This window comes from Nylanderia fulva, unplaced genomic scaffold, assembly GCF_048542155.1.
Source record: "Nylanderia fulva isolate GAGA-0341 unplaced genomic scaffold, ASM4854215v1 Scaffold22, whole genome shotgun sequence".
NCBI classification, from domain to species: Eukaryota; Metazoa; Arthropoda; class Insecta; order Hymenoptera; family Formicidae; genus Nylanderia; species Nylanderia fulva.
The window spans coordinates 3,059,065-3,086,827 of NW_028190285.1; the positions used below are offsets into that span (position 1 = coordinate 3,059,065).

General features: G+C 31.7%; 3 protein-coding genes across 3 annotated transcripts in view; 1 reads left to right on the plus strand and 2 right to left on the minus strand.

Annotated features, from left to right (window-relative positions):
* The window catches only part of LOC114928736 (uncharacterized), a 99,259-nt gene that overhangs the window by 32,202 nt on the left and 39,294 nt on the right, over nt 1-27,763 (minus strand).
* On the plus strand, nt 69-4,799 carry Cpap3-d (cuticular protein analogous to peritrophins 3-D). The gene is made up of 5 exons (XM_029300069.2): nt 69-209; nt 1,327-1,545; nt 2,699-2,966; nt 3,818-3,952; nt 4,109-4,799. Exons 1-5 carry the CDS (start codon nt 155-157, stop codon nt 4,122-4,124), a joined length of 693 nt encoding a protein of 230 aa, XP_029155902.1. The 5' UTR covers nt 69-154; the 3' UTR covers nt 4,125-4,799.
* On the minus strand, nt 4,705-16,291 carry LOC114928739 (protein obstructor-E). Its single transcript, XM_029300065.2, has 3 exons — nt 16,099-16,291; nt 7,681-8,085; nt 4,705-6,183 (listed from the first exon to the last, which is right to left on the minus strand). The coding sequence occupies exons 1-3, from the start codon at nt 16,145-16,147 to the stop codon at nt 5,870-5,872; spliced, it is 768 nt and encodes a 255-aa protein (XP_029155898.1). The 5' UTR covers nt 16,148-16,291; the 3' UTR covers nt 4,705-5,869.

Below are 27,763 nucleotides of genomic sequence, written 5' to 3' on the forward strand. Positions count from 1 at the left end.
TGGGGTTCGGTCAAGAGACGGTGAAGGGAGTGAAGGGAGCCGAGAGACACCGTCCCCGAGGTGTACCGAGGCCGACACCCAAAGTGCGCGCCAATCGCCAACTTCGCCGTCAGTAGTCAGAGACGCTGTCAAGCCGACGAGAGTGCGGAAGAAGATGAGCTATCTGAGGAGTGCGACCGTGCCGCTGCTCCTGGCGATCCTGGCACGTGGTAAGTCACCACCACCATCATCCGCGAGGGTTCACCTTCGCCTCGTCTCTCGCACACCTTACGTCCCATCTCCACCCGAGATGCGCTCCTCTTCTTCCTCTCTATGCGAAGCGATTTCTTCTTCTTTCCGAAGAAGCGGACTCCGAAGGATTGCGACATCACCCACTCGCGAGGCTTTCACCGCCGAGATACCATATGTTAAGATCGACGTGTGTGACATAATGGCGGACATTAGGACGGTATAATGAGACTGCAATCTGGACGCTGCTTTGTCCGTGAAATAGGATTAATTTTTTTTTCGCATCTTAGTTCTTCACGAAAAAAAGACCTTTAATACTCGAGTGGCTTGATTTACGTTTGTCGGTTTATTTTTGAATATTATATTAAAGTTTTTGACTGTTCGCACTTTGTAGAAAAATCTATTTTTCTCGTAAATCGGTTCTGCGTGGTTATAGCAGACTTGATTTGTCATATTTCTTTTGCATTTCTAAATGTACGGTGTTGGTTACACTTCGTTTCACTTTATTGGAAAAGTTTGGAAAAGCGGACATTCCCGAAGCCGTCATGCGAATCATGTATTTCTGAATCAAAAACGATCGAGTCGACCAAACTTGATCGAGGAAATCTCGTTTTTTATCGGCACAAATTTTTACTGTCATTGTTCATGAAACAAGGAATTAACTTTTTTTAAACAACTGGTTATAGTTTCAGAGAAAGTATATAATTTTCCTATATTTGTTCATGTCTCGTCTGCATGTTGTAATGAAATATATTTCAGTTCCGCTTTTCTATTTGTTTCAACTATCAACTATCTATTTGTATATATAAATATAAAAATTTTTATCAAAATGTATATATGGTAAATATAAAAGTTAAATTTGAAAATACTTGTATCCACAGTTCAATTAATACGTGATATGTATCATAACAAATTATTCACTTTATAATGCTATATTAAATTATATCATATTTTAAATAATATAAACAATATAGCGTACAAAATATTGGTGTAAACTCAATATTAACATTATTTAAATTACCATTAAAAAAATGGAACTTTATTATCAATTAAGAATGATTTGTCTTTGTGACGAAAAAACTTTGTTTTATTTTGCAGTTCAGGGCATCGCTTTATTCAATGCCCCATCATGTCCTGATCCTTACGGAATTCATGCTTACGCTCATCCTGAAGACTGTGGAGCCTTCTTTTTATGTACGAACGGTACCCTAAGCTACGAGTATTGCGAAAACGGACTTCTGTTCGACGGACACGGTGATGTTCACAATCATTGCAATTATAATTGGGCTGTCGATTGCGGCAATCGTAAGGCCGATTGTAAGTATTACATTACCAGTTATTCGTGTAAACCCATTATTTATCCATTATTTATTAACATTAAAATTTTATCCACTTCATTTGACAATGAGAGAAAAATTAATGATGTAATCGAAATGTTGTCTGAAATAATAATATACAATGTAGTAAAATAAAAATAAAAATGACAAAACAAATAAAAAATAAGACGACGATTAAATAAAATAAAAATAAAGTTGATGTCTACAAAATTTCATTGTTACAATTATACATGTCAGGAATATTAATATTATTTGCATTATTTTTTCACATCATTAATTTTTCGTTCAAACCATGTAATTTATTATATGTGAAAATAAAAATCATGCATTGCTCGTATGAAGGAAATATTGTTGTGAAAGTAAAAGTCGTGAGAAACGAACGATTTTGGCGGCGGTTTAGTAGGTCGCGTTAACGCCAATCATCATAATTTTGCCTTCAAGCAAATCTCTTTGGATGGCAATATCTCTCAATCAATTCAACGTTTCGATATAATTGCGTGACTTTCCAGTTTTCAATTTTATATATTCTCAATCATCAGTATAAATGTATTTTGCTCTATACAATATAAATAAAACTAGAATAATAGAGCTAATTTGAAATGTTGTTGGAAACATGTCTGAGGTAGAGAGAAAATCCTTTTCAACATCCGTTACTTTTATTATTATAATACAATTTAGAGAATTTCTTTTCTTTTATTAAATAATATACATTTAATTTATTCCGTCTCCAATAACTCGTCTAAGAGTCTTGACGTGTTGTCAAACCGACACTATGTTCGTTCTTGACATCTTAAAATTATAATTTTATTTTTATTTTTACAAGTATGTTTCGCTTCTTTTTCTTTTTATCATTTTGTATATTGTTAGTGAAGTAATTTTGTTTTTTTTTTATTGTATTAATCTCTGTCTATGTATATCTAGATCACTTGATAAGGACTCAAAGAAGGGTCGAAACGTTGTGATTGAATAAATAATATTTGCCAGTACGGTTGAGAAAAGAATTTTACCTTTTTTTAAATTCTGTCTGGCGATTCTCAAATATCTACGTTCTTATTTAATTTATTTTCAAATCCACCTTGCAGTTTTCTATCCTATCAGATAATAATAATAATCTACCGGCAATTTTGTCGCAGATACGCCTATTGGAAGTCCGGGTTGCGAGTATCAATTCGGCATGTACCCGGAGAGTGACAGCTGTAGCACCAGTTATATCAAGTGCGTTTATGGCGAACCGCATCAGGCTCATTGTGACCCAGGTCTGGCTTACAATGCCAAAACCCACACGTGTGTCTGGCCTGACGAGCTCATCCCCTTCTGCAACCCCGAGACTATAGTAGGCTTCAAGTGTCCGCACAAGTTACCCCACAACAGTCCCGCTGCTAAGTTCTGGCCCTACCCGAGGTAATGTATTTCATTGTACGAAAGACACACTTCCGAGAAATCACGCGGAAATAAAATCGGGACCGATGCACCCCGGGCGCACATTATTTTCTCCTGCAAAACATTTATATCAGATTTCAACGAATGATTCCTGTATAATGTCTGGTTACACGTTTATCGATTTATGCGTGCAATCTTTTACTACAGTCGCAGGATGTAATAAAAATCTTTATCTCGATCTTTTATCACGTCTCTTTTTCTTTTTTTTTTTTATTATGTGAAAGATTCGTAGAAAGGAAATACTGCGAACCACCGAAAGATTATAAGAGTACGAGTAAAAAGAGTCAATGCCGTTAAATGTCAGACCGTTCGCGTTTATGCGTAGTATCTCGATTTAAGAACCGGTCGACTTCCAAAAAGAGACTGGGAGCAAGAGAAAGAGAAAAAAGAGAGAGAGAAACATACGTGATGAACGCCAACATCACGCATTTTATTCAAATATTTAATTTTCTCTCAAATATGGCAATATATAGTTTTAGACAATAACGAACAATAATAATAAAAAGCTCTTGTTAGCTTTTTCTCAATCGACTGATGCTCGTCTCAATGTATGACACAAAATCACTGTTATATATTTAAAATTTTTATTTTTATCCTTATAGTCTTTATATTCTCTATGCCAATAAATTCAATGGGATGTTTTGTATGCCAGACATTTTAAGAATTAGCGAGAATGTTGTTTAAACTAGAAAAATAAGGACATTCTTTTTCTATAATTTACTATTATTTTTCAGCTCTAGAATTGCAAATATATTTAATTATATTTTTAATGCAGTAAAAAAATGAGTATTTTTCGTGTTTGCAATTTTTAGATTCCCTGTACCAGGTGATTGTGGAAGACTGATTACCTGCGTGGACGGTAATCCGCGACTTCTCACTTGCGGAGATGGAAAATTATTCGACTCAGTGAGCTTAACTTGCCTGGACCCAGAAGAAGTTCCTCACTGGTTTGTATATTTTGCATTTTTAAAAGTCAAGATCGTAAATTATTTCGATTTTTAATTAATTTAAAAATTATCAGTTAATTTTTACTATTGCTAAACAAAAAAATATGTAGAAAAAATATCTTAATTTTTTAAGTATGTATTTATGTCTTTTTTCAGTTCTAGTGGTGTTTAAAAATAAAAACGTTCCTGACAATCAATCCTGGTATCATAAATCAAGAAATGACGACAAAAGACAACAAACATCAAACAATAAAAAACTATACATTTGACGACCAATTAAAAATTAAAAATTATCTTGGTGATATATAAAAGCATAACGTAATATTAGCCTGAGATTTATATGTAAAATTAAAATGTACAAATGCGTACAAGATACAAATTTTATATTATAAAAAATTTAATCATTACAGGACAAGATTATTTTTTTGAAAATGAGAAAAACAAAAAATTAATTATAAAAATAAAGAAAATTATAAAAATAAATCACGAGACATTATTTATTAATTAGCCGCACACTTGTTTATAGGCAGAAAATAATTCGAAAAAATGAATAAAACATATAATCAAGTAAACGTATAATTAACAAGGTGAAATAAAAAATAAACATTTTTTCATTTTTGTTGAACGTTGCCAATAGACGATAGAAAGTATGAAACATAAATTATTATTATTAATAATAAATGTTTAAAGAGAACTACTTAATTGCATGTATAGCTCGTGAAGGACAAATACGATATGTAATACATATAGTATATAATACAATGTGTATGTATTTATGATAAATAGAATAATGTACAGCCCGGCAACTTGTAGAATAAAATCTGAACATGTGTATAAAAAATATACAACGCACAGTTTATTGCAATCGATCTACATATAAATGATACAAGTCTTACGATTATGCGAGAGGGAAAGGGAAGAGTGAGGGAAAGATATTTACATCTCGATCAATGTGACAGAATGCGAATGGTGAACGATCCTGGAACGGAAAAACGAGATGTTCGTAATGAACGTTATTATTAATTAATAATACGAATCTCTCCGTATTTTCGGAAGGCGGGGGATCCTGATCGGTCAAAGATATGGATAGATTGACGAATCTCGATCCTTGGAGATATTCTACATTCTTTAGTAATTCTAATAATTTCCTATATTTATGCAACATCTTGTTATTCTCTCATCAAACTTGTATATCCCTGGAAATTTTTAAAATCAATTTTTATTTCGTATTTGAATTTGATTTATATTAATTTCAATTAACTTATATATTTTAAGAAATTTTATTCTGTTTCTCAAGAGCTTTTTTTAATTCTTTTACTTATCTCATATATTCCAAATTAACATAATCATTTAATTAATTATTTCATTACATATACATATATGCATATTTCAACTATAAAATAATAAAAATCAATTGTTTGCTTCTTCATAAAAAGAGAGAATTATAAAAAGAACTAAAGCATATATAATTATACTCAAACTTTACTGCTTGAATTTATACTTCATAATTACACAAATAAATTTTCATAGTAACAAAAGAGAGATAAAATAAAAAAAATAAAATAAAATAAAACCTTTATTTATTACAAAAGAGGACAAAACTTTCTCGACATTCTCAAGGAATCATGGAACATTAATCTCCAATATCGAGGCTAATTTCAACACATTAAATCTACAAACTTATAAAAAATCTCGAATTCGATACCAACCAATAGACCTCTAAAATAACAGAATTACAGAAGAGAGAAAAAGATCTCTGGAGAAACTCGAGATCAATAGAGAAAGACTTCTTCCAACCGACCGACCATCGACGAGTTCGATCTCCGGGATCTCGCTCGTCGCGCAAGGGATGACACCTGATTTCCTTCGTCCTTCCTGGTGGTTGGACGTTATCCGAATCGTTCCGGATCGCCGTTTTTAATTTCGGGCTCGAGCGCGCAATTGAATCGGCAACGCGCCCGCCGGCAGAGGCGGCACGCCAGGTGGCAGATTCTCCTCTTCCGGTTCCTGCTGCTCGTTGCGACCCTCGGACAATTCGCCCTCAGTGGGCGGCGGCGTCGTGGGAACGTCGCAGTCCTCCGTCGGCGGCACCACGCACCTCAGCGACCTCCTGTCAAACACCAGCATGGCCGGGCAGCGCTGCAGCCGCGGGTAGCCACCCTGGCACTGCCAGTAGCGGTTGCACGACTTGCCGAGAGGCACGTTGCCGTTGGCGTCGTCGTTGCAAAGAGCTGGAAGCAGGCTGCGTCTTACGCCGAGCTACAGATCTAGATTTCCCTAGCCTTCGAGGGGCTAGTACCAGGGTGTCCAGCAGACGAAATGAACAAAAATCTCTCACTTTTTTGAGATTTTCCAAAACCAGAAATTCATTTTTTTTCCCTGACTTTTTAGTATTATTTTTTCCAAATATATAATTTGCATATATCTATATGATAAATCAATTCAATGTTAAATCGTGAAATCCTTGAGATATTTTTGTCAACAATGAAAAGGTTTGGAAGTTAAAAAAATTTTAATTAATTATACAATCTGCATTATATACGATAATCGAAACTAATGTGTCATTATAAACTATTTAAGTAATCACCTTTTCTATTTATATTATATCAAATTTTTTAGTTTTATCTTTATCAAACACATTGAAATAAAATAACACGACAATGAAAATATAAATGAACGAACAGGCTGTAGATGAATCGATTTTTAACAACACAGAAAATTAGCGTGCTGGGAGTCGAGGAAAAGTTTATATTTATTTAATAAAAAAATTCAAATTATTGAGACAAATGTAGAATAATGTGAAAAAATCCAGATAAATAGTAAAATTTCCTGACTTTTCCCTGACAATTCCAGATTTATAAAATTCCCTGACCGCTAGACACCCTGTGTACGTAATTTCCATCTGCTTAAAATTTAAGCTAAGGTGTTTGAAAAATATATGCACGTTGCGAACTCTCATCGAGCGATTTTATAATGAATTTCTTCGTTGCGAATTGGCCGCGGTCAACGAGTGAAAGTGGAGAACTTTCGTTTGGATTCGATCCGCTAATAATGGACTGACTTGACATTTAATTATGCAGAGTGTAAACACGCATCTACATTCGTGGATCTCCTTTTTCTTTAAGAATAAGTGGAAGTTATTACTACGTTCTTTCTGAAACTTCTAAAATAGTCCCGAAACATCAAGACCTTTTTACTAATTATTAATTGAATATCAATATCAATTAGGAAAAAATATACAATATATTATATAATTATAAAATATAATCTTTTGCCTATGATGCGTCGAGCGATATTTGATATTAAAGATCAAAGAGTTATCGCGAACTAATAATAAGCGTTTCATCTAAAGTTCTGAGGGCGAAGAGAGGCAGAAAGGCGCGACGAGAATTCACTTATGCTAATAAAATGCTAATTAAATGCCTCGCCCCTTTTTCTTCGAAGTACTACTAATTCCTGGAAGAGATCGAAGAGGAAACGCGCGTCTTGCCCGTCCACTTTCGAAAGTGAAAATAATCTTCGATAAAATCTACCGATCGATAAATACACCGACGATCTTCAGAGATGCTTCGATTAAATTGAAGCTGCGAATTCCGCAGTCAATTCCGGTTAGGCAAGAATAGATAAAAATCCAATCAAAAGTTCAAAGAGTTGACGATGAAAATGAACGAATAAATCTCAAGTAATTGCCCGATAAAATCCATCTCCTGTCCGACGACGGTACTCACGATGCTTCTGACATCCCTCGACGTTTTCGGGCCAGTCGCAAGATCTGGCTCTCTCGTTATAAAGCAGACCGCCTATGCAGAGTTGTTCGGTGGCGGTGCCGTTCCAGCAGGTCCAGTACCTGGTGCAGGAGGTCTCGTGGCCGAAGATGCCGTACAGCCAGTCGCAGTGCTCGGTCGGGATCGGCGGATTAGCCTGGCGTTTGCCGTCGCAGTAGTTTGCCCGCCACGGATAATCGCAGCCCTCGGTGACGCCCCGATGCTTGCCGGCGAAAACGAGGCCGTTCGGACAATCGAACAGCTCCGGTCGACCATTCACGCATTCCCAATAGCGATCGCAATACTCGATGTCGCCCACCACGCGCGACTTCGTCTGGCACGGATCCTCCTGCTTCTGGCCCAGCGAGCCTGCAAGCGATATTCCGGTTTATCCTTCATTCCTCTCAGGATGGGATCCTCCGGATTGATCGGGACGACGGTAAGGAAGCCAGATTATTCAGGAGAATTAGGATCAATTTTTTTTCCAGGATGTTAGTTTTCTTTTCCTCTTATGTATACGAGTGCTTCATTAAGGACGATATATAGATCGACTATTAAAATGTTTCCTTTGATCAGGAGAATTAGGATCAATTTTTTTTCCAGGATGTTAGTTTTCTTTTCCTCTTATGTATACGAGTGCTTCACTAAGGATAATTAGGTCGACTATTAAAATGTTTCCTTTGAGTTTCTCTAGTCCTGTTTATTCTTCATTCCTCTCAGGATAGGATCCTCTAAAGTGATCAGAATGGCGGTAAGGAAGCCAGATTATTCAGGAAAATTAGGATAATTATTTCTGACCAAGCTGAATTTTTTTGTGCAGGATGTTAGTTTCCTTTTCCTCTTATGTATACGAGTGCTTCACTAAGGATAATTAGGTCGACTATTAAAATGTTTCCTTTGAGTTTCTCTATTCCTGTTTATTCTTTATTCTTTTCAGGATAGGATTCTTTAAAGTGATCAGAATGACGGTAAGGAAGCCAGATTATTTAGGAAAATTAGGATAATTATTTCTGACCAAGCTGAACTTTTTTGTGCAAGATGTTAGTTTCCTCTTCCTCTTATATATACGAGTGCTTCATTAAAGACGATAAAATAGACTATTAAAATATTTCCTTTGAACTTCTTTATTCCTGTTTATTCTTCTCAGGATTCGGACCCTCTTCGGATGGAAAGGAAATCAGATTATTCAGGAGAATTAAAATGATTATTTCTGACTAAGCTGAATTTTTTTGTGCAAGATGTTAGTTTTCTTTTCCTCTTATATATACGAGTGCTTAATTAAGCACGATAATTAGGCTGATTATTAAAAATATTTCCTCTATCTATCTACTTTTCTGCTTTCTCGACGTTAATCGAACTAGAATACTAATTATCCTTCTTAATGAGCTTTGCTGTCAATTTATCGCGTCATTATCCTCTCCGAATCCGCGTTAATTATCTTCTCCTTTCCCTCTCGTTCGCGTGTTCTGAATGAGCCGCGATTACGAAATATCGGAGCACGAGACTGACGTATCGAAATGATAATTTTCACCTGCGCGTGTTCTCGTCGAAGGACACTAAGTGGCGAGGCGAATATCAAGGATATACCTGAGTGTATAATGTTGATTTTATTCACGCGTGCAGTTTTCAAGTCGAAATCTGTTAAGTCAATTCGAAAGTCAAGATGAAACGATGCCCATATCCTTGCGCGCAGAATGACATCGTTGTTCAAGGATACTCGACTAACCGATGAGAAATACTTGGAATGCATATCCCTCTTCCGCATCGAAGTATGCTTAATATTCCCAACAAGATATGATGTCATCAATTTCTTTCGCCGATTCGCAGGTAATTATGCGTGACTCCTTGCACAAGATTGTTTACACATTGAAAGTGGAAAGTTAAAACCAGACGCCGATGACGTCGTCTTTTCTAGAGATTTTTATTCGTAATATTTCTGTTCCGTGAAGATATATAGCAATATTGTTTTTACTATCGCATTTTATACCGGAAGAGTGTCGTAAATTGTTTCAGAAGATTAAAAGGAATGTTTGAACTTATATAAGCGTTTGAAAAAATTCGATATATTTTTCTGTAGCTTCAAAGAATATTATAAAGACCCTAATAATTCATTTTTTTATATTTTCAATTCGAATAAAATAAAAATTGCACTAAGATCACCGTTCGACTTTCGATCACGAACTTTTCGTTCTCGAACTTTTATGCATACAATATTGGTACCAGTTTATTATAATGTCCGATCGTTTCGCTAATGATTCGGCCCGCGCACGTTCGTCGGAAAAGCAAATAGTAAAATAAGGTGGGAAGCCGGCATGAAACGCGCTCCCAAGACGGCTCTCGAGTGAAAGTGCCTAGCCTTGACTTGCAACCTTCGGGGGCAGTCCTGTTCCACACCCCTGCTCCACCTTTCTGGACCCCTTAGAGTGCACAAAAGATTTCATCGACCACTTGACTCGTCTAATGTCATTCTGTCATTTCAGGTCTCGATTCAAAAGATTCGAACTCCTCTTTATTTTTTCTCAATTTAATTTCTTTATTTTTTGTATATTTTGTAGTGTCAAATTTTTTAAATTTAATATAATATTGTAATATAAAAACTAATTATAAAATTAGTTATAAAATTTCTTGCGGCGACGAGAATTGATTTTAAATTCTCGAATAAAAAAGGCTATTAATTCTACTCATTTTGTTTGATAAAACACAAGAGCACGAATTCCTAATTGTCTCAATATGATCAATCTTGTGGCCAAGAATTTCAATCTTATCTATTTCTCTCTCTTTTTTCTTAGTCTCTTTTTCAGCACTTGAGTATGCTACATTGTACCGCCTGCTCACTCTCGAAAGATTTAATCTGGAAACGAAATGAAGCCCTCACTCTTGTTTAACCACCCCGTTTCAATCGTAGATCGAGATTGAGATGAAAATAAGATATCTTCAAAGAGCGACCGACCAAAATCTTCGACAGGTATTATTTCTCAGTGCTCGAAGCGAGATGAGAAGTCACGATCGTATCTCTAAGATCATTTCGCAAGAAACTCCTAATGATATCACGTTTCAAATTCTTTATTTTCGTCTCAATCCTGATTACATTCTTAAAGTAATTCTAATCGTGTAATGCTTGAAATACGTCAATGTATGTTATGATAGTAGCCTTTGATTATAAAAGTTCATCAAAAATGTGCATTTAGAAACAAGATAAAACTCTTTTTTGATCTTCAAAAAATGTTTCAAACTTGCAAAAATGTAGAAATAAAAAAATAAAGCTACGATCGCGATTTCTATGAAACAATATGACAATCTCGATGATAATTACATGTCAGAGATCGATTAATATACTATAAATGCATTCGTGTTACGGGCCTTTATTCGCGAAAAGATTGCACGCTGTTAGCCAACTGGTCCGAACAGATAAGGGAAGGAAAGCCAAGCACGATAGATCTCACGATACGGATAATCTCGTGGGGAAGCGAGCTTCGCCCGTCTTGAGAAAGAACGTCTAAAGATTGCGATTTTCCACCAGGCAGGAATTGCGTAAAATCGTGGCCTTAATTATCAAGAAACACCGTAATACTATTTAGAATGAACAAATATAGCACTCGATGACATCATTGTAATTTAAAAAGATGCTTTATTTAGTCTATACTTATTCATTATAAAAATATATTTTTATTTTGTTTCTTCTATTAAAAAATTTGTGTACTAATATATTTTAATGTATATTTTAATAATATATATAAATACTATCTATTTGCACTTCTCTAATATTATTAAATATATTTTTATTTTGTTTCTTCTATTAAAAAATTTGTGTACTAATATATTTTAATGTATATTTTAATAATATATAAATATTATCTATTTGCACTTCTCTAATATTATTAAATATATTTTTATTTTGTCTCTTCTATTAAAAAATTTGTGTACTAATATATTTTAATGTATATTTTAATAATATATAAATGCTATCTATTTGCACTTCTCTAATATTATTAATTTAAAAATATGCATTACATAAAATTCTCATTAAATCAATGATGTTGATGACTGCGATGTACTGATTGATACGATTACGAAGAATTATGCAAATGCCAAGAACCAGTAATAAGAGCCCGTGACCACCCGTAAGGGCGCATCTCGCGCACGAAGAGCGACGAAAAATAAATCCGATTAGTCTCGCGAAACCGGCGCGATTAATCGATTTTGCGCGGGCGGTCGTCACGGCGCGGCAGCGCGAATAAGGTGGAGACATCCCTGGAACGTTGTCGTAGCGGATTATGCAAGCGAGACGCTTAGTTAACACGCGGTTACTTTCCCTTCCTTTAAGACTCCTCGTAAAGAGTAAGTAGTGTGTGAGTAGTAATGGCTCGGCGGCCGTTACTCTCCTCGTCACTGAAAGCAGGTGCGGTCGCGCTTTGCACCTTAGGAGTTCACGCTCCGCGGAAAACACACGCCTCGAATGAATGACAGTTCGGAAAATTTCTCGCTTTCCAGATTTACGAAGAATCGACTTTTTATCAGGAGAAATTCTCATAATGATAGCCATTTATTGGAACGAACAAGAAAAACAATGAGAGTTTATCGATTTCGAAAAATTATGTTAAATTATAATAAAGATGCATATATATATATATATTCTAGTTTGCAAAGAAAATTTTAATTATTAATTAAATGAAATTTTATTCAATTACTTTTCCTTTATAATTTTTCCTTGCTTTCATTTATAAAGTATAATTTTTTTCGGGACAAAAATGATTGAAGAATAAAACTAGGCCTGTGATTGATTTGAAAAAAATTTAAATTAATATTTTTGAATTACACTAACTTTGTTTTGCAATCTTTTTGACAGATTTCAGTTTATTCATAAATATTGTAATTAATATTTATTTTGTTTTTAGATAAATTTTTCATTGATAAGTATCACACTAGCAGACTTGAAATAAAAAAATTTTCAAGAGGATAAATTTTTTGTTCGGACGAAGTGTCGCGTAAAAATCTATTTAGACTAAATAAAAAAATGACATTTGATTTATTTCTAAAAATTGTCAAACAACAGGCAAAAATACGAGTTGCTCTCTTTCTCGTTTTTTCTAATCTCTTGCCACATTCCCTTCTCTTAACGAATAAATGAGCAAAGCCCGCCTTCTCGGTTCTTCTCGAAACCGGTAGAGCCTGAGGCGAGGCTCCACCTTAACTCAGGCTTTGCTACGTGCAACGTGTTTCTTTGACAAAAGCCCACAGCGCCGCAACGTGTTAATAAGACCCTTTTCTTCCTCGCCTGCTTTTTTGCATCGTTTGATCGACAAATGAAGCTAAGCGGAACGCCCAGCCTTCTTCTTATTTTATACCGCTTCCGGAACCGGTCAACGTTAACGTTTGGCGATTCGGCGTCGCGAAAGCGGACGTAGGAAGCAGGAAGAAATAAACGAATGAATAAATTTTTCGCCGCAAAAATATTACGCGCAGTTACAACCGATTAGTTTCAAAGTATTAATATCTTCAAATGTCGCCGTAGAAAGTAGAATCTCTTGCGTAAGCATTGCAGAACTGAGTTATCGGCGATTATATTTTTTTTAAACACCACTATCGTCCACAATCTATTCGAATTGCGACAAGAGGAAGAGAATATTTTAAATCATTACAAAATATAATTATCACCTAATATCATAGTGTTGTAAATTTTGTCAAAATAACAAAGTTGAATGACTTTATACATAATTAGAAAATATATAATTAAATTAAATGTACACGATCAAATGTAATGCAATAAAGAAATTTTTCTTTTTCTTTATACATTCAAATGAGAAGAGAAAGCAGTAAAAACTAGTACAATATGTGAGAAGAGTTTAAATATTAAATTATGATAAAATAATAAAATATAGAAACGAAACTAGGCTAATGAAGATGGAATAATAAAGAAGTATTATATAGAAAAATTAATAAAAAATATAGTTGAAAACACGTTGAACAAAAAGAAAAAAATATAATTAAAAAAAAGATTTTATTAATTTCATTATAGTAAACTAATAAACTTTTGGAACTATATAATTATGAATAAAAATTCGTGCATAGTAATAATCAAAATAATACCGTTTCTCTTCTTCAGTAGAAAATGAGATACTTTGACATGCTTTTGCATGTTTGAAAATCTAGACTTTAGAAATTTGAGTGGATAATGAGATCTATACGGAATGTGCTTTTGCTATAAAGGGTGTTCGTAAATAATTATATCGTTATATGAAATCGAAAGAAAGACAGGGAGAAACAGAGAGAAAGAGAGAAAGAGCGAGAAAGAGAGTGAACTGCACAGGCTGAGCTACTTTCATATTTTCACTCCTGACACACGAGAGAAAGTTCTCGAGATGTGTGAAACCCGGTGAATGGCCACTATTGTTCTTACGAAGATGCGTGTAATAATTACGGAGCAGAAGACCTGCTGCTTATTACAGATTCTGCGCTTCGAATGTCGCGAGAATTGTGCAACGAAAATTGTAATCGAACTCATTATCTAATTCTCAACGATTATTCTATCTAATTTTCTTTATCACATTAGTAGTTATGTAATTTTAATGTGCGAAACTAATCGAATCTGTGGCTAAAGTTTCCTATACTATCGCAAAATTAGTATTAATTTACATAATAAAATATAATTTATTTATTAATATTTTTCTAAAAAAATAATAATTATATATATTATATATTATATAATTTTATCCTATAGGATAAATTCATTCTCTAATTCCCTTCACTATCAAAGATTGTAAGTAACTGAATAATTAAACAGTGATTACTTGGATTCTTATACTATTTGTGTACATCGATATACAGCTAGAAACGGAATAATTCTAATGATAAAAATAAACAAGCTTATCATTTACAATAAGCATCATTAGAATAAAACGCGATAATCCGGCCATTTAGAGTGTGAAAACGGAATGAATCGCTCTTGTAAATTATCATGGATTTCGCGTAGGACACGAGAAGATTGCTTTAATCGATACAATGTTCGCGATCATTGCGAAGATTCACGAAGGAAAGTAGAACGGTCCGCACTGTTTTTCAGTTTCACTGTGAATGGCGACGGCTGCGAGAAAATTTCACCGTTTTCATTCTCGCACCTCGCTCGCTCAGCTCGACTCGCTTTTTTCATCAAACGTCTCTTATTATTTATAAATATAGCTACATACGTGCCGATCTCGAAAGTGAAAGCCGAACGATCGTTAGATCAAATCAAGATCAAAGACGATTCTCTTATTAAAGTCGATCGATATGCTCTTTATTTCAATTTTAAATAATTACTAAATATTTTATTGACAATTATCGAGATATAAAATCGTTTATAAATACTTTTTGATAGAAACTTTTAATTTTTGGAAAGTTATTATCAAGATAAATTATTATTAAGTATAATTAATTTGTCATTGATAATAGTTTATAAATTTAATTACATAATTATATATTTATATCATTATTTAATATAAAAGTTAAATAATATTGTCAAGATTTTCATATGTATGTATAAATACATATGTATGATTTATTATCATACGATTAATATAAATCTCTCATAATTAGAGAAAGTACGATAATTATCACAATCTACTTTTATGGAGAAAAACATGAATATTTATAAGATATGTACATGTACACATTGTATTTTATACAAACAATTAAGTTATTTTAAATCCAGATTATTATCAAAAATATAATAAATTAAAAAAATAAAAATAAAAAAATAAAAGATTGCCATTATCCACTAAAAGAATAATCCTTATTTTTAAGAAGAACAAAAATATATATATATATTTCATTAAATACTTATCTGTATTTTACACAATAATTAAATAGATTTATCAGTACGTTATTATTAATACGTTGTTGCAATAAAATTTATTATAACTCATTTTTTAATCAAATAAATATCATAATTCATTTTTTATAAAACACATTGTATGACTATATATGACTATCTTATATATATATCCACATATTTCATTTCCACATTTTATATATATATATACATATATTAATTTATATTATTAGTTATATACAAAAAAACCATTGAACATTTGAATTTTTATTAAATATAATAAAGCTGACCTAATAAGATTACTCGCTAAAAATATTAATAAAAGACAACGTAAAATACGAAAAATTCCCCAAAAAACTATCTCGCAAAAATATGAACTATATAAATATCTGAAAATACGTGTATATATTGAGAATCTATACCAATAAACAGATTAACATAAAGATCATCCTGCACAGTGAACACGAATCGATGAATCGATCTCTAAGAGTCTCGAAGAAGCGAGGTAAGAAAAAAGCGAGACGAAGAAGAACCTAAAGAAGTAGAAGAAGAAGAAGATGCAGAAAGAGACTCACCCTGTACAGCCAGGAGCACTAGGACGAGCGCAAAGATTTGCTGTGACATTCTGAGAAAACGTCGTGGGAAACGGATTGAGCTCGAAATGTGTCAATCCCTAGTCAGCGAAATATCCCGATATATGTCTGGAAAGAATCTACTCTCTCGTTCTCGATGTGTGAGCCGAGGAAGCTCGGCTGATGAGTTTTCGTGTCGAGACTGTTCACTGAGAGAGGCGTTTGCCCGGTATCTTATATGAGCTCCCCACTCTTTGTCACTGGCCGATCTCCGGGGCCGCATAGGAAGGTTCTACCTGGAGAACACACCTGGTTTCGTCTATCGAGAGTTCTAGCTAATAGCTCCGCGAGATACTCGACCGACGATACCGTCATAAAACACACCCGTTACAAAGGATTTCCTTACGCATCGTTCACACAGAAGAGGCGACACACGTCCTTATAATAATAATAATAATAATAATGCGATAACAGTAATAACATATTTACACTCCGCGATTGATTACGTGTACTAAGAAAGGCCACTATAATAGAATCATGCTTAACGCTTCGTTTGCCATGTCCATGGTATAATGTCTCCTTGGGAATAACGGCACTTGCATACACGACTGACGATTTTATTTACCGTTTCATTTGCATTTCTCGATCATGACTTGAATTAAGGACGAGCTTCAACCGTATCGAGATATTTTTTTTTAAAGAAATGCAAATGTGTTTTCTATATGATTGCACTAACATTTCAATTAATAAATATCTTACAAAAGCCATCGGCAATTAAAAGTCGTTAAAAAATTTTATTGATCCCCATTATACATACATTAATAAATAAACCTATGCAGTATCAAAAATAATCTTTATCGTACAAGTCGTTTTGGATTCGATAAGAGCTTAATTGAGCAACATTAATAGCTCGAGATATATCTATGCAAAATATATATATATATATATGTAGAATATCGTTGTTTTTAAGCTCTGAAAATCATATATTTTTCAACTTTCTTCTATAAATTTATTGAAAAAAATCAACTTTTTTAAGCTCTGAAAATCACATATTTTTCAACTTTCTTCTATAAATTTATTGAAAAAAATCTACTTTGTATTCAATTAAAAATAGTACATCTAATTCATTAAAATCTAATAAAAATAGATTTACATATTTATAACTGATAACTGTATTAAGTTATAATAATTATTATTATTTGATTATTAAATAATCAGCTTTCTAAATTTGTAAATGATAATATATTCCATTAAGTTTGATAATAAATAATAGTGCAATTATCATTTTGGAAACAAATGTTCGAACATGTTTGTCACGTTAACAACAATTAATCACCAACATTAGAAAATGTAAATTTATTAATCATAAACTTTCATTATCTAAAATTATAATTCAATTTTGTACTTTAACTTGAATAAATCAAGTACAAATCGGAACACTACAAATCGGTATCAATAGCTTGCATGTTTTAGAGCTGTCTAATTAATCATTAGATATAAATTCCCGTGAAGAAACATTACCAGGTTCAACAAAGCGGAACTAATTAATAGACGAGATTTCAACCTGCAATGCAAACTCTTTTACGATAAAAGAAGTATTCCGCTATCAAGAAGCTTCCGAAGAGGGAAAGTGAAATGCCGTTCCGAGAAAAATGAAATCGTCATGGAAAACGATACAAATTTGGCTCGACAATTGACAGAAAATTTTATTCAGTACAAGTCAATTGATAACGAAAAATTAAAGAAAAAATAAAAAAAATTAATTTGTTAGTATATAAAAGAAAGATTTTTATATCATTTTTTCTCCTATATATTATATTATGATATATATTTTGAAACGAGTAAGAATGAAAAGAACTGTTTAATATTATAATTTAGTCGACTTTTTTAAGCTAATATTTTTATATTTTTTAAAATATTATTATTACTATTTTTGTTATAATATAATATATGCTTTTAATTTTTAACAATTATAACTTTAAATCATCAGTCACAACGATTAAATTTCCATTGTTTTCGCAAACTGTTTTCATCTAAACTTCAAACAATGCTCGGAAAATGCAAATCAAGATTCTATATCCCAAATGATGTATCATCATTACAATTATAATTATCGCGATATATTACGAATCGAAGCGCTCGAAAGGATCTGGCGCCTATCGTTTCCGTTATCTCGAAGTACCACCGTTAACCATGACGTTTATGTTGCGTGCATAAACGGCCTCGACGAGGCCTTCATGGTTTCTTTCCCTCTCCGGGTGACCAGCTTCACGCGATGAGATGGTGAAAATAAAGAAGAAACATTCTCGATGAAATGCCTACTTCTCATACAAAATGTGTCACAATGTGACAATATGCGTTTACGTAACTAATAGTATAGTCATTTATATATGTATAATTCTATTCTTTCGATAAAAACATTACCTAAGAAGATGTAATTTTTAATCATCAAAACGAACTTTATATAACATTAAATTTTGTTCACTCTCTCTTTTCTTCATGACACATAATTTTATAAAACGTTTTAGATTATAAAATCTTCACAATTAATTGTTGATCGCCAGTGATAAAATTTTAACAAATAATAAGATGAGATTTTCAATAAATGAATAGCCAGTTTTTGGTCGAATTAAATTGCATCTTATTATTTGTTTTAGATTATACATATACAAATTAATTAGTAGAGATGTGCGAATTATTCGAATTCGAATCGAATCGAATCGAATCTGGCAATATTCGATTGCATTCGAATTCAAATCGACGTAGTTCGAAATCGAAAGATTCGATAACGTAAAATCACTGCAATTCGAATTCGAATCAAAGAATGCGTAAGAAGGTCGTTAATCCGTTTAATTCTATCGTTTAATTCTATACGCGTTGATTCGATTTGACTTCGAAATATGGGTGATTCGATTCGATTCAATTCAAGTTGTTTTTTTGCAAATTCGATTCGATTCGATTCGAATTAGAAAATCTTGATTCGCACATCTCTATTAATTAGTTATAATATTAAGTAGAAAGAAATATAGAATAGCGCGCGATTTCTTTCCTGTCACTTTTTATTCGACTTCTCGCGATCCACGAATTTTTGCAAAAGCACTCAGACCTGTTGCATCCTGGTCATTAAAGAATCCTGATTGTGTGCAACAACATTCTAATTTTGACTGGAATTTAAGATCGAAAGAATTCGACTTGTTTCGAGGACAAACAGAGTTTTTTTTTTAATCAAAACAGTCTGCTTTATTATTATAAAGTCGATAATGAAGAAATTTTGTTAGTGAGCTAGAGAGAAATTCTTTCTGAAAATGTCAAGCATTTTTCCCTCACTTCAAAACTTGACTGAATAACTATATTTCCAATGCTAAATTAGCGCATTCAGAGTGCAGATCGATTGTTTGAATTGCAAATAGTGAGAATCTCCTAATTTTAGAAAATAGAAAGCCGCTTAATTAACGCAAAAAAAAGATGCTGTTGGCTCTGGAATGTCAGAATGAAAGTTAATGCTGATTATAATATTAAAGACAATAGTTTATTAGATTTTAGAAAAAGGTTGCATTAAAAAACTGACGACACTTTCCGGAAGAAGAAGGAGTCACTCGAGGCAGCTGATATAATCCTTCAAGGATTTTCATCGGATACTATTATGCAAGTGAAGGTAACGACAAAGGAGACAAAAATGGACGTTTATTGGATAAAATTATCACGATGTTCAGTGGGAATGGTCACAAGAGGAAACGAGACACATAAGAATAAGACAATGGGGAACCTAGTTTCGCAAGTCTCTCGCAATCCCACCCTCAATTCACAAAAGAAGAGGTCAATTGTATCAAATTGCACGATCACGCGAACGTTTGTGTTCTGAATCCTGCAATTGAACTCTACAGATTTGTACAAATTTCAAGGAAAACTTTTTAATTCAAAATAAATTTAAAAAGAGCGAAGTTATATTTTCAAAAAGCATATAAATAAATAAGTAACATTAATTTGCATATAATAATTATTCCTTTTTTTTAATTCAATATTCATATTATCTAATATTTAAACAAATTTAGATTAGATATAAATTTAAAGAGACTAATTTAGATTAGATATGAATTTCAAGAGACTAATCAAAATGATAAAAATATATTATATTATATTTGGCTCTAAGTATTGTCAAAACATTTTATATAATAAAATATTTTTTATTTTATATGACATATATATTATGTATGTAGAAAATTAAATTATGTAAGTAATAAATTATACGAATAAAATTTTTTACTTCTCGCCGCGATATACATATATGTGTGTAGTTGCACATTAATTATAGACATCAATTATTCGAATCATTAATCAATCAAATCGCATGGGCTGATAATTGCTAATTTTAAATAATTATATAAAATGATTTCGCATGATATAATGCATGATAAAACGATAATATATGAATATGCGTCTATATATATATTGCTACACCTTCTCGCTCGAGTTTCACCGTGCAAATAACGATGAGTATTACAGTGCATAAAATATTTCGGCAATTAACTATCAATAACATAGTATATTCGGCTTTGGTATCGTCTTATTATTGACGTGCTTCAACTTTGTAAACATTCGCGCGCCGACTTGAAGTAAAGTTGTAGTGAATTTCTTTTCTAAATGTGATCGCGATAAATACTGGAAAGTTATTTGTTTTGATAATATTATTAATGAGTAATTGACATTTGTAATTAACATGTTATTCATCGCGACTATAAATCTCAATGCATTTTTCGTAATTTAATTAATGCATTGTCATTGAATCAAATAAGAATCGAAGAATCAAAGCAACAGGAATTCAAATTATATAAGCTGATTAGTTGCGATCTTTATGAAAAATAATTATTTCTTTAATGATAGTGATAAATATATATTTTGTCCGATGATTTATTATTTGACTTTTCGACAATATAAATATGATGATCGAATCGCAGAATCGAGTGATAAGGAATTGTGATACATTAATCGTCTAATAAATAATTAATCTTTCTGTATTTTAATCTTTTGTATTATATTATACCTACTACATAAAAAATATCGACAATGCTTAGAGTCAAATATAATATATATTCTATAATATAAATTAATAAATTCTTATATAGATTAATAATAATAAGAATGTAAAGCAAGACTCTTATAAATTTTAAATATGTTGCATTGTTATTTATATAATATTTCTGAATTCTTATAGAAATAAATATTTCCCGAGACTGTTTTAAAATTAAAACATCCCAACGCCTAAGCAGTGGCAAGCTGTATTGCACTGAAGTAAAACCGGTTACATCTTGACAGAGATTTTATCTAACTAAAAATTAAATACATTATTTATCTAATTTACTATAATATAATGAGACTCGTTATACATATAAATCTTTCTTTATTTGCCTATTAAGCATTAATTTAGTTTAAAATTAATTTTATTTTTTATTTGTATTAAAAGATTGCATGTAATTTTGTAATATTTTATTTTAGATAAAAAATATGGAATTTAATTTTTAATCTTAAGTAAGAGTTAATTATGATATATTTATAAAGCTATCATATGTTTATTAGCTATTATGTGTTTGCACACATGTGTGAGAGAAATAAGATAAAAATAAAAGTAAAATGCGTCAATAAAGACTTAACGACAATATAATTGAAAAAATATAAGTTTAAAGATTAGTCACACACTTTGGCCTCAAAATTCCGTGACAGTGAAACTTTCTGCAATGCAATCGCATTAATGTGTTGCGCATCACTATAATTGATTGGATACAGCAACAGCAGGATGAGTGCCAATAGAAACTTCTATTTTTCCGAACTTGCGTAATTAACAGCGCATTGAGGTTTGAAAGTTTTCAAAATCATTTCAAGAATATTATAATTATATTATAAATCATAGAAAGAGAGAAAGAGATTATATTATTATTTCAAGATATATATAGGATCTTAAATTTCTCCCAAAATCTCCTCATTTTCTAGCCTATTTATATATAACTATATAAAGAAAAACATATGAACAGATATAGATTATGTTTAATATTTTATATAACATTAGTATTTTTTACTATTTAATATTTTATAATTAATCTAACAAAATTTTTTTAATATTTCGTAGTATTATGATATGTATACTTTTGACGTTAAGTTTCAAATTAAGAATATATATGTGCACTCGGCATGTCATATCAGTGTCAATGACAAAGATTAAAATCTTGTTTAAAACCACGAACATTTTTTACGATGCAAAATTACGAAACACTGCGCATAATGCGGAGAAGTTACAGTCACATGTAATCACGTAAAATGTTCTAGGTGTCTCGACGAGAAAGTAATTAACGAGGAAATGTCTCGTGCTTTCTAATATCTCCAATTGAGGTGCGGCCAATCTTTCGTTAGTATAAAACATTTTATATATAATACATCAAGCGATTATGTAAACTAGATGAAATGTCAGAACTAAATTACTTTCCAAAAAATTACACTACGCTTTCGTGTATTTAACAATCTCGTTCAACCAAGAAAAATATCATATAATGTTAAAGACACAATTTTAAAAGTCCGGAATATTGTTTTACATTTCTGTAAATTTTAAAATATTTATTTTAACCTTTTACATTTTTTAATAAAATTACTAAAAATTTTAAATTCTTAAAATAAGTAGAAGCATGATTCGATCAAAATTTATGAAATATTGCGATAAAAATGTATATAATATTACCAAATTCCAGAAAATCACATTTAGAATATTTTCAAATTAAAATGTAAATTAAATCTCTCTTATTTTCTTTCTTTCCCTCTCTTCAGATTTATATATAGATGAACAATTTCAGAAATAAATATCCATTCATCGGCAATCATTTTTTAAGAACATCATAATATATAAAGTATATTCCTATCTATTTCTATGTATACCCGATGTGTCCACACTGATATTAATGGATTCGCATAATATATAAAGTATATTCCTATCTATTTATATACCCGATGTGTCCACACTGATATTGATGGATTCGCGGATCCGAATAGAGCAGACATGAGAGCCTCTGAAAGAGACCTGAGGAAGATGTTGCAAGGAGTCTGTAGGCCGCTATGACCCGGAGAGCAAGGACCTCTGGTCCTTGGACCCACGTTCGAGTCCACCGCGTTCTTCTCCCCCTTTATTTTCTCTTGTTGCATCGTCCTTTTTTGTCGGACCCTCTCGCGGCTGTGTCTCATCCTGCCCCGTTCTTTGGATCCTTTTTAATTGTTTTATCGTCGTTCTCTCGCGCTTCTTTTCTCTCTCTCTCCTTTTGCCTCCTCGCTTTTTCCTCCAACGATCTTTTCCTCGAAATGTACTCAATTCATTAGGGTTCTTAGCCAATAAACGCCCGCGGATATCCCGTATCGGGAGTTACGTGGGACACTGATTATTCTTGAATAACTTATACAGATATACGTACATTTTCAATTATTGCAAAATATGTTTTCTTAAGTTATGTGAGATTGACCTGTTCTAAAAATATTTCATGTCACGAGTGAAGATGGAAAAAATTATTGTTATTTATGTATAACATTGCAAAGATTAAATTTAGAAATTTACAAAGTACTTAATACAAGATCATGATTTTTGATAACGAGAAGTTAATTCCAAAAATTTCACCATATTATATATTGCATAAATTGATTTATTCGAAAAATATATTTCATCGAAAGAGAAGAAATAACATAAATTATTGCTATTGAAAGAATTATATTGTAGATTTTAATTTTAAAATAAAATCGTGCAACTTTTCTAAGATACTTTTAGATGCAATATATTTACTTAAATTTATACCTATGCTGTGACGATGTAATGCGTATTTTAGAATGTGCATTCTACATCACCGCCAATAGTCTACATGTATCGTTATTCGATCGTATATCTTCTGAGCACGTATCGCAATTAAAAGAGATACTTCTAACGAGCCGATTTTTCGTCGACAATCTTCGCGAGGTACACATATCTAAACGCAAAATAAAAGGCCGTTTCAATACAAGACGTATCAAAAACAAAATTTGCGAACTGAAAAGAAGCCGAAATAAATCGCGTGTCTCTAAAAAAATTTCTCATATAATTTAAAAATTATAGCAATTAATACACTTTTTACGTAATTAAAAAGTATATAAAAAATGTGATAAATTACATAAAAAAACAAATTAAAAGATAATACTTAATAAATCACATAAATCTATTAAATTAAGATTTTGAAGTAATTTTTATACGCAGATTTCATATAGAAAAATAATGAGAGCTATGCGGATTTATTACTTAAATCCCACCTACGGGCGATATTTATCTTCAATCCTGCAACGCGTTATTCGTTTTTGACCACTTGTGTTATTTATGCAAATTTGGCCCTCGGGCCCCGAACAGATTTTGACGTTATTGTGCCCCGACATTAGTCAGAAAAACTGGTTACGAGGGAAAGAATAAACGATCTTCCCAAATTGCCTCTGTGTTTTTCTCTCATTTCGATCCCTTAAAATCATTCCCTTCAATCCTTCATTTACTATCTATTGCATATATTTCAAACTGATCTTCTCAGTAAAATTTACTTATCGATTAAACCAATTAATACTAAAAATATATCACAGTTTTAGCATAATATGTCTTTTAATCTCTGCATCAATTATATAGAAATTTAATTATACACTTTTTGTATACAAAAAAAATTAAACATTAACTTTAAATATTTTGATTGAAAAATATTTTTCTTGGTTGTGCGTATGTACAATATATGTACATACATATTATGTATACATATATAAAATATATAATATTATATATGCATAGTATATATGTAATTATATATGTATTCTAAAATCTTCGAAAATATGCTGCTTAATGGGATTTGAAATCTAATGATAATTGTGTAAGACATTTACTCGTCATTATCCAAATTATCGCAAAAAAGTCCGTAAAGAATTACAAAAATTATTCGGCGTAATCGCGTGAACGATTGGCCAGCATGCGTTTTACTTCGATAGCAATAACACCGTTTAAAGCAGTTATCGCCAGACGATTGCGCTAAGTGCTTGTAATCCTCCGGGTTGCGCTCTATCACTGAGCGCTGAATTATGAACGCGTAAGAGTAGTAAAAGACCACCTATGTCAGACAGATGTATTCTGTGTGTCAACGCCTGCATTTTCAACATTATTTCGGATGTTTCCTATTTTAATACCCGTGTTTCCCAACCTATTTTTCGAGTTTTATTGCACAAACTGCATTCGACACAAACGAAACAAAGCTTTAATTCAATTCGACACTCGAAGCTTTAAGAAAAATTCTAAAAAAATATTTATTTTTGCTATTTTTTAAACAAATATTGCAGCGTCAAAAATTTCTTATAATTATATTTGAATTTATTGAAGTACGTTTGGAACGGATAAAGTGTTTCCTATTAGGCAAATTTAGTCAAACCAGAAAATTAATATTAAAATATATTAGTTTTGTTACATTAATTAATGTGATATAGATCTCTCTCACATATTTCTATTTGTATTAATAATAAATTGAAATTTTGTATTGTAATTAAACATCAAAATCCATCAATTTTATAAGCAACGGGAGATAATATTTCCAACATTCTCTTGCCTATATCTATGTTAGAGCATTCACCAAATTTGCTCCTATTTATACATATTATAATCATCCTGCTTTCAGAGAACCTAAATTTAGTTGTTCCCTGCTGGGCCGAGATCTATATTTCAACACGAGACATTTTAAAAATAGAAATTTTTCGCAATACTTTATCACGTTAAATGCATTCAATAAATCATTATTTGATATCTGTTAAATAAATTTAATTTTAAAGTTAAACACAGTGATAAATGTTTGTTAATTTTTTTACAATAAAGATTTTTCAATTAAATAAATAGAAATATATAACATTTGTAGAAACAAAAATATATAAAAACAATAATTTAAATAAATAAAAAAAATTGTAATGCAAATATGAGAAATCTCTTATACCTTTTTAATGCTAAAAAAAACTTAGAGCAAAGAAAGCGCGTACGCATGTTCTCAGCAAATATATCGCCCTTGTATTTGAACTTAACTAAGTGGCGTGCTGTGTAAACGACTTTAAATTTAGTTGAAGTGATTTAATATTCGATTCACCACATCGCACACGAAAAACAATGTTACGCTGGTCGTAACATTCGACGAGAATAAAAATAATTTTCAGATGATAATAACATATTAACTAAAGCACAGATGAATTATATTTTGTAATAATAAAATAATTGTTATTATTGTATGATATTATTATTATTAAATATAATTATTATGATTAAAAGAGAATTAAATTTAAATTAGAGAATAGATAGTAATTTAATAAAATACTTTCACAATTGATGATTTATTTTGTTTTGCAATTTATGATTCGGTCCATTGCATTTTTCACAATGGTCTAGTTAAGGATTAATTATTTCTTCTTTTATTTGAATCACTTTCGCGATTCAGCAGACGGGAATTCCCGCCTCATTTCTCTCTCCTGTCGACATTCCATCTTAGATCCCCCTATAATCTGTGGACCTGCGGTTTAATATTGAACCAAACTACCGCTCGAGATAAAACAACGACGAGAACTCGACTGGACGCGAACAATGAAGACAACAAAAACCGAAGAAGTGACCGCTTCGTTGAACGCGCGATGTAAATATCAGCTCTGCCAGAATTAGACGAAGGATTATATTAGGTATCATTCTCGTGTGACTTTGATCGCAAGGTCGTATGTCTCTAGGAGTAACTCTATCGTGAGAAAATTTAGATTCTTATTTAAATTTTATCAATTTCAAAAATTACTGAACGATAATTTATCAATTAAATGCATCTTTTTAAATAATTTATAAAATTGTTTTAGCATTTCATGTATAAATCATTTCGTGATAAGTCAAGTACATGAGGAAAAAATATCCCAAAAATAAAAAAAAACGAAAATGTAAATTTGTTAATTTAATTAAAAATTAAGTCGCAATAATATTTTCTGTTTTTTAATAAATTAAATTATATATATTCTAACTGAATTATTATTAGTCAGAATAATAATTATTATTAGTCTACCTATATGTACAAGTATCATAATTAAGATTTTGTTAGCATTAAAGATTGATATAACGCAAGGAGATTAAAGATCTTCTTTTACATATATATTTAATTTTTGAATTGTCTGAAAATAGTTACGATATATTTGATTATTGTTAAATTTTGAAACTTGAATTTGACTAAAGTTAATATTGTATTCAATTAATATTAATATATATCTGTCGCTCATAAAATAAAATAATATTCTAATCGAAGCATAAGACGATTAAAAATCCATCAATATTTAAGCCAGATTAAAAGCACACAAGACACTTAATTCTTTTCCAATCTTGCAAAAGTCTCGATATTATGTATGCAAAAAAGATAGGGACGATTACGTGATACTATGAGTCCTTAAATATCGCAGATCTCACTGACATGTTGAAGAAGGCAACGGCGAGGTCATCGCGCGTGACTCAGGAAATACAACGTGAAATTCACAGGCAGAAGGAGATTCGAGAACTCGACGGATTCCAGGATTACGTGGACGCGATCAGCTTTTTACCCATTCCTTTTTTCATCCGCCGTTCTCGCCGTTCGACCGGATTCTTCCTTAT

Excerpts from the sequence above, each read along its gene's own strand:
- LOC114928739 (XM_029300065.2), bottom strand. The coding sequence starts at position 16,147 with ATGTCACAGCAAATCTTTGCGCTCGTCCTAGTGCTCCTGGCTGTACAG. Across the intron at positions 8,086-16,098 it reads AGTGCTCCTGGCTGTACAGG|GCTCGCTGGGCCAGAAGCAG; the intron begins GTGAGTCTCTTT and ends TATCGCTTGCAG. Across the intron at positions 6,184-7,680 it reads CGAGGGATGTCAGAAGCATC|CTCTTTGCAACGACGACGCC; the intron begins GTGAGTACCGTC and ends GCCTGCTTCCAG.
- Cpap3-d (XM_029300069.2), top strand. The coding sequence starts at position 155 with ATGAGCTATCTGAGGAGTGCGACCGTGCCGCTGCTCCTGGCGATCCTG. Across the intron at positions 210-1,326 it reads CCTGGCGATCCTGGCACGTG|TTCAGGGCATCGCTTTATTC; the intron begins GTAAGTCACCAC and ends TTTATTTTGCAG. Across the intron at positions 2,967-3,817 it reads AAGTTCTGGCCCTACCCGAG|ATTCCCTGTACCAGGTGATT; the intron begins GTAATGTATTTC and ends TGCAATTTTTAG.